We start from the raw sequence: 12,554 nt of genomic DNA, 5'->3' as shown, positions 1-12,554 counted from the left end.
TGGTTACTATCGCTATGTACGTACAACCATAAATGCACTGACATTAGCAAAAAACATTTTCTTATGCTCAAGGATACTGTTGGTCAGGAATTCAAAAAGAGCCCAGCAAGAATGGCTTTCTTTGCTCCTTGATGTCTGTAGCCTCAGGTGGAAAGAGTCAAAGACTGGAGTGACTTCGTGACTGGGCACTGGAATCATCTGAAGACCTGTTCACTCACAGATCTGCTCTTGGCCGGGCTCACCTGGTGTGTTGGCCAGAATACCTACACCTGAACCCTGCATGGGGCTGTTGGGCTTCCTCATAGCATGGTGGCAGGTCCCAGGAGCACGTGTCCCAAGGGAGCCAGGTGGAAGCTGTGTTGGCCTAGCCTCAGGAGACACATAGCCGCATTTCAGCTGTAATCACACGTCCACTCAGGTTCACGGGTAAAGAATAGAGGCCACCACCTCTAGATGGAAAGTCCCACTGTAAGAGCAGTGTGTAGGATGGACAGTATTGTTACAGACATTTTTAGAAAATTCAGTCTACCAGGGGTCTGAGTCACTAGATGAATGAACAAGCTGGCAGGTTAGAATTCTGGACCAGGGATGGAACTTGGCGGATGCAGTACCCCTCTATTCCTGGTCATTTCTGGCTCCAGGCATCCATTGAGACCAGCACAAATTGTACCCATCCCAGGAAACCTGGCCTGCACAAAAATCAAACCAAGAAGTGTCCCAAGGAGGGAGCGGGGCAGACGGCACAACTGCCCTTTCCTCCCACTCCTGACCTCTCTGCTTCCGCCACGGCCTGAGCTAGTCTTGGTATTTACGTCTCCCCATTTCCCAGAATGATCCCAGCCTCCCATTCCATGGGCAGTGCTCCCCAGGGTCGGCCCCTTCAGGGTATTTGTAGTAGACTCTCGCTATTTAAACTCTGTTCCATGGAGGGCAGCAATGGCATTACCGGGGAACTTACTACAAATACAGAATCTCTGGGCCCACCCTAGATCTAGGGAATCAGAACCTGCATTTTAACAAGATCCCCAAGTGATTCTGATGTGATAAAAGCTGGAAATAGCACCAGAGTAGGAGAAAGAGAACTTGATTTGAAAAACTCAGGCTACTGGGTGTTGATTCTGGCTTTGCCTATTTAATAGCTGGGCCAACTCAAATTATTGAACCTCTCTGAGCCTCAGTTTCCCTAATATGTAAATTAGGTATCATAGGCATGTGTGTGTGCGTGTGCTTGTGTGACATTATGCCTCCCAGGGCTGGCAGTCAATAAAGTTCAACCCTGAGGGCCAAGCACGGCCATCAGCCCCCCGCCCCCTTCCACTTGGCCAAGGCCTGTCCTGAAGTCTCCCCTCTGTCGTGGGGAGTGAGAGGAGCCAGCTGTCAGCGGCCCAGAAGCATGGTAATAAGCATTACAGGGAGGTGTAAAGCTCAGGGAACCCCTCCTGGAGAGAGCAGTCTCCTTGAGAGGAGAGGGATTCAGGACGTCTGCTCTCCTTTGCAGAAGTTATTTACTTTTTCCAACAGACACTGTTTATCGCCCACTTACAGGAGTTCTGACTGGGGCCTTTGTCGCCCTTCAGACTCTGGAAACTAGGTCAATCCCCTCCAGAATTTACTTGCGCTGGGAAACCCGCCTGGCTGTGGCAGCGAGGAGCCCTGACAGGGACCAGGGGCTTCGTGAGGATTCATAGAACCGCAGTCCCTGCACCCAGCGGCAGTCCCCAAGGTCACCGAGCTTCTCCCGCTACCGACGCCCAGGCCTACCAGGCTCCAAGTGTGTGTGCAGGGGTGGGTATGGGGGGACTTTACATAAAGATCATGCTTCAGTATGATCTTGGAAAGCAGAAGAAGGGCTGGTAAAAAAAATGTTAACAGGATATTCATGTACTCCAAGCCTTTCTTTAAAATGTACGTCAGGGCTTCCCTGGTGGCGCAGTAGTTAAGAATCTGCCTGCCAATGCAGGGGACACGGGTTCGAGCCCTCGTCCGGGAAGATCCCACATGCCGCGGAGCTGCTAGGCCCGTGCGCCACAACTACTGAGCCTGTGCTCTGGAGCCCGTGGGCCACAGCTGCTGAGCCCGCGTGCCACAACTACTGAAGCCCATGCGCCTGGGGCCTGTGCTCTGCAGTGGGAGAGGCCACCGCAATGAGAAGCCCATGCACTGCAACAAAGAGTGGCCCCCGCTCGCCTCAACTGGAGAAGGGCCCTCGCACAGCAATGAAGACCCAATGCAGCCAAAAATAAATAAATAAATAAAAAATTTTAAATAAATAAATAAATAAATAAAATGTACGTCAAAACAATCCCACCCTTCCCCTATGCTACAAGCTTTCAAACAAAATTTTTTAAAATATCATATGTAAAGATTATGAGGAGCAGTCCTTACTCTATCAGTACTGCTAGCTGCAAGTCCTTCTTTAGATCTAACTTCAAGTCCTACTGCTTTAAGTGTCTGCAACTAACTGCTCAGCACCACGAACATAGTAACTTCTCAGCAAGTACACAGCAGGTGGTTGTTCCGGAAGCCTATGGCCTGAGGTGGGTAGAAAAATCTCTCCATCTCTTTTGATTTCCCGGGAGGTCTGCTTCGCTAGGGTCAGATGGTCCAGGTGTGTTCAGGGTCTTGCTAAGTCCAGCTGGCCTCCTCCCCAACCAAGAGTCTAGACAATCAGCAATGCTCAAATCGCCCTTCAAAGATGGGCACAGTGCTGTGGGGACGTTTGATTGTGTGTCCCGAAAGAAATCGGCATTGAGGTTACCTAGTGAAGTAAAAATAAAAATAGGGAAATACTGAACCACAGAGAGCAGGGACTTTCTAGAAGGATATGCTATGGGAAATGATTCTGCTGCTAGTCAGCGGGATGACCAGGCTTTGGTCTCTCTTCTGGACGTCGGCCTTTCTGTCAACATCTAACTGGCCTGTGAGCTGCCCTGTCTAGTTCGGAGGGTCACATCTGCACAATTCTACAGACACTGTCCTCCAAAGTCGTTTATTAGAATATTTCAAGACATTTCAACTGAATGTGCAAGCGCTACATACATGTTAATATAGTAATTCTCTCACAGCAGAGCCACCAGAATTGAGCACCCTGGGAGGTCACCCGGGGCGTCCAGGGGGCAGGGATGCAGAGGTCCAAGCTCAGCCTCCTCTGACTCACTGTGCGGACAAGGTCCTGCCCCAGCACGGGCCATGAGAGGGATCAGCCATCCCCGCCTCCACCTGATGGAGACGCGCCAGAGACAAAGTGATGTGCTTGGAAGCGGGAGATGCTGACAGCAGATCACACACCCTGGCACGGCAGCTGCCCCGCGGGAGGGCCAGGCCCCCTCCGCTCCATCTGGCTGATCCACAGCCACAGAATGTGGCTAATACAGACGACTTCTGATGACTGGGTCCCCACAGAACCGTGTCAGGGCCGGATCTCCTGGCCAGAAAGGGAGAGATCCATTTCCATGGGAAGGGATCGCTCCCGGCCCTCACAGATGTGGGCCTGGCTTTGGACTTTTAAAGGCCAAGGTCGAGGGGTCTCTGATAGTGGAGTAGGGGTTCTCAGGTCCCGCTTGTCTCAGGGCAAGATTTGGAGGACTTGCTAAACTTTCCTACCAAACCGAGGGCTGATTACAGGCTACAATGTGAATGGGTCGAACTGACCCGTGGATGACCAGGTCCCTTACCCAGAACTGCCTCTACCTTCTTGTAAATACATCCCCACTTTCTGACCTGAACTTCACTGCTCAGGGTCTCAGCTCCTTGGAGGAGCGCCCTCCAACCTTCCAACAAGCCAGCAGCCCTCAAACCTGGCTATGCATCTGCATGTGCCAGTAGGACAGCCCCCTCTTCCTTCTAAGAGCTTGTCAGACAGGACAGAGGAGAGGACAGTGGGGGAGCCTGTAGCATTAAGGGCCCAGCGCGCAGTGGCTGGGAGAAGACAGGAGAGAGACCCGTGACAAAGCCGGGGAGGTGATGTTTAGGAGGGACGGGGCCTTGCAAGGCAATGCCTGTTTCTCACAGATGCCAGGGCCAGACAGTTCAGGCGTCTGCAAGAGGAGCCAGCTCGGGAAGCCATCCTGAGAGGTGCTAGAAAACCTCATGCGTCATTTCACGTGTTTGTACATATGGGTCCGCTGAGGGGGCGGCACAAGAGGAAAGAAGTTCACACTGCCCACTACAAGAGTTCCCCTCCAGGATGTGCCCGAGGAAGTTTCTGGAACCCCCAACCTTGCCCACACTCCCGGCTGTGCCCCAGCTCTGCATTCTCCCCACCTCCCAGTCAAAAACGCCCAGCCCTAAGTTCTCTGGCTCAGTTTTCATTTGCAGCTCTCCTTGGAGACTTCCTTCCAGGGGTCCCCGTTAGAGCAAGCTCAGGTACACAATAAACGGAGTCACTCAGCAGCAGCTGGCAAGTGTTTTCAATGAGTTGGAAAATCAGGTTGAATGTATCATTAAATATGGTGCTTACGCCGAAGCCCAGACGTGCGGGCTAAGTGCTTTGTGATTAGACCTGCCTTTACCCACTCCCCAGCCCCCTCGCCTTCTCTTCACCCTCGTCTCTGCTTCTCCAGGGTTTTTAAAGTTAAAATCTGCCTAAGTATTTTATTAATATGTTGTAAGAGATGCTTCTTCAAGTAAACAGTTCTTTGCCTTAGGGGTCAGTGTGATCTTTTGCTAACAGCAGGCGTGTTGGCTTGTGTATGTACATGAGCTCATGAGTGCGTCCCTGTGTGTGCGGGGGCTGAATACATGCTTACCGTGGACACCTGCCCATACAAGTGTCATTGTGCTTGTATTTCTGTCCCATGGGCATTTGTGCATCTCACACACACACACACACACCCTGGCCCCCACAGCTGTAGGTGCTCTAGTTTCAGTTTCTGAATGTCTTGAGAGGCTGGAGTCTGTCTAGATGGACGGACAGAGGGCACTCAGACGGCCACCAAGATGTGTTTTCCTAGCTGACCAGGACCGCCCCCCCACCCCCCATAGTCTCAGGACCTTCAGCCCAGGGGCGTCAAGTCTTCAAAGGTCAGCTGCCCACTTCTGAGCAGGCATAAACCAACCCAGCACAGCCTTCCTTTTTTCCTTCCACCCCTGCCTCTGCTCTCCTTCTAATGGTGTCTCTTCCCTCCCAGCCTCCTCCGTCTTCATTTCCCTTCTCCAAGGAGCCAGATGTTAGAAAAGCTTGACAAGGACCCAGAGAGCACAGACAGCGGAATGGGAAAGGCAGGGGAAACCATCTCCAGCCTCTCATTTCACGGATGAGCAAACTGAGACTCGGAGATGCAGGGAGATTTCTCCCAAGTGCCCAAAGAGATAATGGGACAGCCAAAACCAGAGCTCGGATTTTCCCAGCCTTTTCCACAACTCTGCCCTTGGAGGAGAAAAACCATTTCATGGGCTCTTTTGCCCCGCCCCCCTCAAGCCCCACCCATGTCAGAGTGTCAGGATAGAGTGAGTGTGACCAGGGAAGGTCCCCAGTAAGGGAGAGAAGTCTAACCTCCTTCCTGGGCCAGAAGTCATCAACTGCTCTCCGGGAGGTAAGGACTTCATAAGGATTCTCTTCCCAGTGAGCAGGAAGGAGGGGGCACTGAGACACACAGGCAAGAGCCCTGCTGCTATCAGACCTTTGGTGTGACTTTACAGGGGCCGCCTTGGTCCCCACATGCCCCCAGCTCTGCCACGTGGCCATCAGAGTGCTGGCACCCACCAGCATAACCATGGAAAGAAACGAGAAAGTGCTGACATGAATCCCAGCTTGTAGCCCTGGAAGGGGCTGGAGAGGTAGACGACCCTCTAGTTCAGTCCCTCGTGTTATGCAGGAACTCTGCACACGGGGACCGAGGACTTGCCCCAGGTCACTCAGGTAGGTCCAGGGTTACATCCCTAGAGCGCCCTTCTGTTTACAGACCCTTCGCATCCATTCTCCCACTTGGAGCTGGTCCTGATGATGCTCCCATGAGGACAATGCTTGGCAAGGCCCTCAGATGAGGACACTAATTCGAGATAACGTGCCCACATGGCAATAGTGTCCCCACAAGCCCAGCTCAGCTGTCTCTCCTCTGTCTACCACAGCCTACCGTTCCTCTGCTTCCCTGGAGATAGAGCAGATGACAGAGGCACATGGAGGGAGGAAGCAGAGATCGGGGACACAGGTGTGCCTGGGACTCCCCCCAGAGCACTGCCCTCCGCAAGGCCCCCAAGAAGCCAGGCTGACGCGAGGGCTGAGGAAAGGTCGGCAGATTCGTTCTCCAAGGTCAGGGGCGCCCTCTGCTGTTAGCACAGTGAATTGCACGGCCCCAGCCCATGCTCAGAGACTGTCCATTGAAAAATCAGGCAACCGGCCTGCGTCCTCCCAGAGGAAGGGCTTATAGAACAGGGTCAGTGGAAATGGAACCAGAAGGCCTTCCTTTTCCTGGGTGTCAGAGCTGAGTCTATCCTCTGAGGACTCAGATGGGGAGGGTATGGGAATACAGGAGGAGAAAAAATAGGGGGCTGCCTTAATTCTCTGGGACAGGGGAGCCTTTTATTTGGGATTTAGGGCAAAGGTAGATGCCCCACTCCCCTTCGTCCTCTCCATGTATTGATATTTCCAGAATCTCCTCTCACTTATTCAAAGACCAAACTGTGCCAATGGAGTGAATAGCCCAACAAGGAGCCCAGAGGAGCCACAGCATCTATGAAGATTTTACTCAGTCACCCACCAGCCTAAAAGTTTAAAAAAAATTGTCCATTTTGGCAACTTTGAACCTGGGCCAAAGTGGAGTGTAGCAGCAGGAAGAGCACAGGACTAGGAAACCTGGGATCTGGTTCTATGTCTACCACTTATTACTTATCGTTGACTAAGGCTTTTCTCTCTGTGCCTCAGTTTCCTCGCCTGCAAAATGGGCCTTCTAATACGCTGCCTTACAACTCAGAGATGTGTCCTGGAAAATTCACTTAGGTAACAGATACATAGATCGCAGTGTTAGCAAATGGTGGTGCTGTTACCTTGCTCTGTTTTCTTTCCCACGAAATGGGCAGTTGTGGTGGGAAGGTGTGGACAGAGCCAGGGCCAACTTCCCTGCCTGGACTCTTGACTTCGAAATGTCGCTGGTGGTTCCATCTTAGCTCTTAACCATGTCACTGGGCTCCCACCTTAAGGCAAGGCATTGCCAAGGTTGTATAAATAAAAATGCTGTTAGTGGGGCAACACAGTAGCTGGAAACCAGACAATCCCCTTAGCAGTCAGCCTCCTGGAAAGCAGGGGCTGCTCCGAGCTGGGTCCAGAGGATCTAGGACTGGGGGGGGGGGGGTGGCGGGGAGACGACTCTGCTCCGGAAGGCAAGAGACAGCAGGGTCAAGGTCCCAGCGACAGCATGAGGACCCGAACACAGGGGCATGGAGGCAGGGAGGAAAAGGACAGCTTTCTCTGAGTTTAGAATTGTCCTGGGACCAGCCCTGAGTTGACTTTACCTGACAGAGAGGTCAGGAGCATTAGTGAGAACTCGCTGTAAGGTGGGGTTCCCTCTGTCCCTGTGCCTGGGACAGCTCCTGCACCTCACTGACCTCATCACCTACCCCAGTGCAGGCAAACTGCTTCCCCAGTAAGTAGCACCCAGCAAGCGCGCACGAAGTATTATTGTTATTATTATTGTCTGAATCATCATTGTGATAACAGTCCTAGCCCTCTTATTTCCTGCATGATGTTCTCTTATTTGAATTTCCATTTCCTCATCAACAAAAACAAGAACGATCTTTGTCCCTCCTCAGCTCCCGGGGTTGCAGCGGGGAGAGGGAGAGAGGTATCCCAGGTGCATCTGCAGAGGAAGGTTCCAGAGGGACCCAAAATGCTATTATCGAAGGCTAAGTGTTCCGTGGCAAAAAGCTGCTGTAGCAATCTCTGCCTGCACTTGATTTGAATGGGCACATTACTGTAATGTCCCAGCGCTGCCGTCAGCACCCGGAAGGTTGAGCTATTTGTAACCATGAGACGCATGAGCAGCATAAAGATCAAATGGTGGAGGGAAGCTCGTCTGGCTTACCTGAGAAAACAGGGCCGCTGGCTTTGAACACAACTGGAATTGATGCGTGGCCACCTGCGTCACATACCGCTGCCCAGGGCTTCCTGTGGGGAGGAGAGGAGAGACGGGTGGGGTTGAGGAGAGAAGACAAAGGCAAGGAGAGCACGCGTCCTCCCGGGGCACCACGAAAAAGAGAGAGAGAGAGAATCCAGTTATAATCCCACCCCCGGTGCCATTACGGACGCTAGAAGTCCTGTCTCCCTCCCCCTGCTGCTCTGAGAGCACCACCTGCCCTCCACAAAGTTTCCTGGGCCCCTCAGAGCTGGGTTGGGCGCCTGGTCCTTGGTTTCAGGCTATTCCTCTCCCTGCTCTCTCCTCCAGAGCGACAGAGGACCCCAAGGCAGCCAGTCTCCAAGGCTCAAGTTGGCGGGGGAGGGCATGGCAGTGAGGTGATGCCCTGGCTGGACTTGAGAAGTGGCCGGAGGTGGAAACCAATGGGCCGGACAGAATCCCGTCGAGACCCTCATGAATGTCCCCTCAAGGCTATGGCTGCCTTTTAGTTATCCCCAGGCCTCTCCCTCCTCATGGCAGGTCCTCCCGACTTTCCCACCACGCCTCCCTTGATGTACATTTGCAACTGTTTCCAGTACTGGGAGGGGGGCCGGGAGGGATGTCATCTTGCCTAAACCTTACTCCCCACGGGATGGCCAGATACTCATCCCCCTTTTTATTTTCCCTCCAGACCCTGGGGAGATCTCTGGGCCTTGGTTTTGTCATCTGTATGATGGCAGTAGTTGACAATGCTTTCCGAGGGCCCAGATCACTCCCAATATTCTCAATGTTCTCATTCGGCTCCCTCTCCTGACACCACGGGCCAGCAAGGCCTGTTCCCCTCGGCGTAGAGATTCTGCTGGTCGCCTCCTTCTCCCCTTCCTCCTATCATACTAGGAATTTCCCCCCAGACTTGCTGCTTCATTTCACCCTTTGGTTATGACAAAACATACACATTTATCATTTTAACTATTTGTAAGTATACAATTCGATGGCGTTAAGTACACTCACAATGTTTTACACTATCGTCACTATTTATACGCAAAAGTTTGTCATCATCCCCCATATAAACTCTATTCCCATTAAACAATAACTCCCCATTCCCCCTGCCCTCATCCCAAGTAACCACTATTCTACTTTCTATATCTATAAATCTGCCTATTCTAGGTGCCTCATATAAGTGAAATTATACAATATTTGTCCTTCTATGTCAGACTTGTTTCATTTAGCATATTTCCAAAGTCCATCCATGTTGCAGCACATGTCAAAATTTTATTTCTTTTTATGACTGAATAATATTCCATTTTACGGATATATACCACATTTTCTTTATCCTCCCATCTGTCCATGGACATTGGGTTGTTTCTACCTCTTGGCAATTGTCAACAGTGGTGTCACACACATGGATGTACAAATATCTGTTTTGAATTCTCTCGGGTATATACCTAGGAGTGGAATTGCTGGGTCACATGGTAGTTCTCTGTTTAACTTTTTAAGGCGCTGTCAAACTATTTTCCCCAGTGACTGAACCATTTTACATTCCCACCAGCAATGCATGAGACTTCCAATTTCTCCACATCCTCACCAACCTTGTTATTTTCAAGGTCTTTTTAATCATAACTATCCTAGTAGATGTTAACTGGTTTCATTTCACTCTTAAACCCCCTCAATGCCCAAGATGCTTGTAGTTTTGTATGATAATGGTCCTAATCTTGTATTCCATTAGGTACAAATAATCCAGTTTAAGAGGGAAAGCTCACAGAGGGCAGGAACCACGTATGGTTCCCTCAAGACCACCATTTTCACTTTCATGTCTCACTAGGAGGTGACCAGGGTGGCCTGCAGAGGAAACAGCTTTCTCCCTTAAGTCCCAGAGTCCAGCTGTGTCCGCCCTTCCCATTGACAGACGCTGGAATGCCAGAGGCCTCGAAGACAGTCTTTGATAAACTGGGAGAAAAAGAAATAAAAGAATAAGAAAGAGTTGGACGAGCCTGAGATAGAAAGGGCAGGACCCAAGAGTGAAAGCAGGGAGAGGAGAAGAGAGATTGAAGGGGGAGCTAATCACAGAATCCAATCTCCAGAGAAGCAGATTCCGCGGCTCCTTCTCTGCACCTGATTCTTCACCTCACAGATCTGAGCTGGAAAATTACAGAGATTCTGCTGTTGAACTCCCTGCCACCTCAGCCCCTGCCGCTGAGGCCAGAGACAGCCTCAGGTACCCCCCCAAGAACGCCAGTCAGGGCCCAGGCAGACCGGAGAATCCAGCTGTTATCAACACAGCTGTTGCTCTGGGCTTTGCCAAGGGACCTGTCATTGCGGGCCTTTGAGGGGTGCAGGTTACTCCAGGAGAGGGAGGGCCCAGGAACGGGGTGGCAGTGGGACCCGTGGGTGCGGCTGACTAGCCAGTGGCTATATCTCTGTTTCCTCTTGTCCAGATATCCACGGAAAGGCAGAAGAGATGCTCAGAGTCTCACTCACCGAAAGGGCAGGATAGGGAGATGCGTGGAAAGGGACGTGAAGAACCCCGGGGAGGCCAGGAGAGCGGACCGGGGGCAGAGGGAGGCCTGGGACACGCTGATCACATGTAAATCGACTGTGCAGGTCTAAATTGGAACACTTTCCCCTCTCGGCTCCCTCTCTCCCCGTCTCTCCCCGTCTCTCCCCGTCTCTCTCCCAGTTACTATCAAGGCAACATTTATGAAGGGCTTGAGGCACTGGATATTCCTTGTATTTCAATCTAACTTTTTGCAATCTCAAGTGAACAGCTTGGCTGCTTCTGCGTGTCAGGGAATTTAAATTGCAGATGGGATGGTGAGCCAGCCACCCGGGCAGGAGCAGCCCCTCTAGCGCGCACCGTCATTGCCTAGCAACCAGGCTGGGAAGAACCTGACGAAGCTGTAGAAGGTTCCACTCTGGAAAGTGCCCTTGACCCAGGGCACCTCCTGGGAAAAGAGAGGGAGTTTCCCAGAGAGAAGAGACAGCCAAGTAAGAGGTCTGCTCAGTCAAGGAACGCAGCCAGGGAATACAGCCAGTGCCACCGGTGTGTCCTTTTTGACACACAGAGTCCCCTCTGGCCTCTGCCTGGTTTTTGACATTCCATTGTTTTGGAGATTGTTTTCAAACCAAAGATGCCGTCCTTCTTCTCTGTGTGCCCTTCACACCTCACACACTGACAATGTGTGGAGAGAGACGAGAATGAATAATCCAGCACACACACACACACACACACACACACGATCACATGCAGAGATAGGTAGGTGCTTATGTTGTTAAAAACTAACCGCCAGCAAATACCCACAACAGCTAAAAGAAGGAGCAAACCTATTAAGTCTGCTCCCGTTTGGACCTCAGTTCTCCAGGATGGAACTGGTGTGATTATGGCCTTTGGCCATGATCAGAGTTAGTGTTAGTAAAGTGTTTGCTACACTTAACATCCTAGGAAAAAGCACCCCAAATGCGCTTAAGGCCGTAATCAAAGCATATGCTTTTACTTAAATAATTGACTTTGAGAATAAAAATGTAAATAGTAGCCCAATGCGTCTGTCAAAGTTTACGCATATTGGTGTCCTATCAACTTTGAGGCAAAACAACCCTCCACACACACTCATGGAAAAACACACCCACATCAGACACACCCTTTTCTACTGTGTGTCCAGGAGATACCTAATGTATTTTCTGGGTTCCTGCTCTGAGTTGAACTGTGTCTTTCCTCCAAAAAAAAAAAGATATGCTGAAGTGCTAACCCCTCGTATCTCAGAATGTGACCTTATTTGGAAACAGAGTCACTGCAGATGTAATTAGTTAAGATGAGGTCATAGTGGATACGGTGTCCATAGGACTGGGGTGTCCTTCTAAGAAGTCGGGACGGGCCATGGCGAGACACAGAGACACGGGGAGGATTCGATGTAAGGATGAAGGCAGAGATTAGAGTGCTGCAGCTGCAAGCAAGGAGCACCAAAGACTGCAGGCAAAGCAGCAGAAGCTACAAGAGGCCAGGAAGGATTCTCCGCTATAGGTTTCAGAGGGAGTGTGGCCCTACTACACTTGATTTTAGACTTTTAGCCTCCAGAACTGTGAGACGATACATTTCTATTGTTTTAAGCCACCCAGTTTGCAGCCCTAGGAAATAATACAACCTGCTTTCTGTCACTCTGCTGAAGGGGACCAGAAAGGCCCATGTGCTGGCAGTGCCAGCTCGGAGTGAGATAGAAATGGGTCTGCACAGGAACAAGCTTGGGCCCTCTGGATGCAGATGCTGGCGTGGAGTTCAAGGGTTTCAAAAATCTCTGAGACTTTGTGCAGAGAGCTGGGTATTGGCTTTTTGGCTAAATTGTGATTTTTCATTAAGGGTTTGTTCAGTGGACAATCCCATGGCCCTTGAGCATCCCGTGGGGGAGCAGTGTTTTCAGAGTGCTGAGGCCGCTGCCCTGGCCCTCATCTTCTTCACACCTGTCGACCCCACTCAATGGGCACTTCTCCACTGCTGCCTGGCCCTGTCCTTTAGCT

The 12,554-nt window shown here is 51.2% G+C and overlaps 1 protein-coding gene across 2 annotated transcripts in view; it reads right to left on the bottom strand.

The window, feature by feature from the left end:
• The window catches only part of LOC309632092 (uncharacterized protein), a 259,053-nt gene that overhangs the window by 52,550 nt on the left and 193,949 nt on the right, over positions 1–12,554 (bottom strand). For both annotated transcript variants that reach the window (XR_014246724.1, XM_082399266.1), the window contains exon 2: positions 8,019–8,101. Coding sequence is in view for 1 of the 2 variants with exons in the window: in XM_082399266.1 (XP_082255392.1) it covers positions 8,019–8,101 (83 nt within the window). In the remaining variant the exon portion in view is untranslated. The remainder of the gene's footprint in view (positions 1–8,018; positions 8,102–12,554) is intronic.

The sequence above is a fragment of the Balaenoptera borealis genome (genome assembly GCF_965194805.1).
Source record: "Balaenoptera borealis genome assembly, chromosome: 7".
In the NCBI taxonomy this organism is placed as follows: domain Eukaryota; kingdom Metazoa; phylum Chordata; class Mammalia; order Artiodactyla; family Balaenopteridae; genus Balaenoptera; species Balaenoptera borealis.
This window is presented reverse-complemented; position numbering and strand designations above follow the sequence as displayed.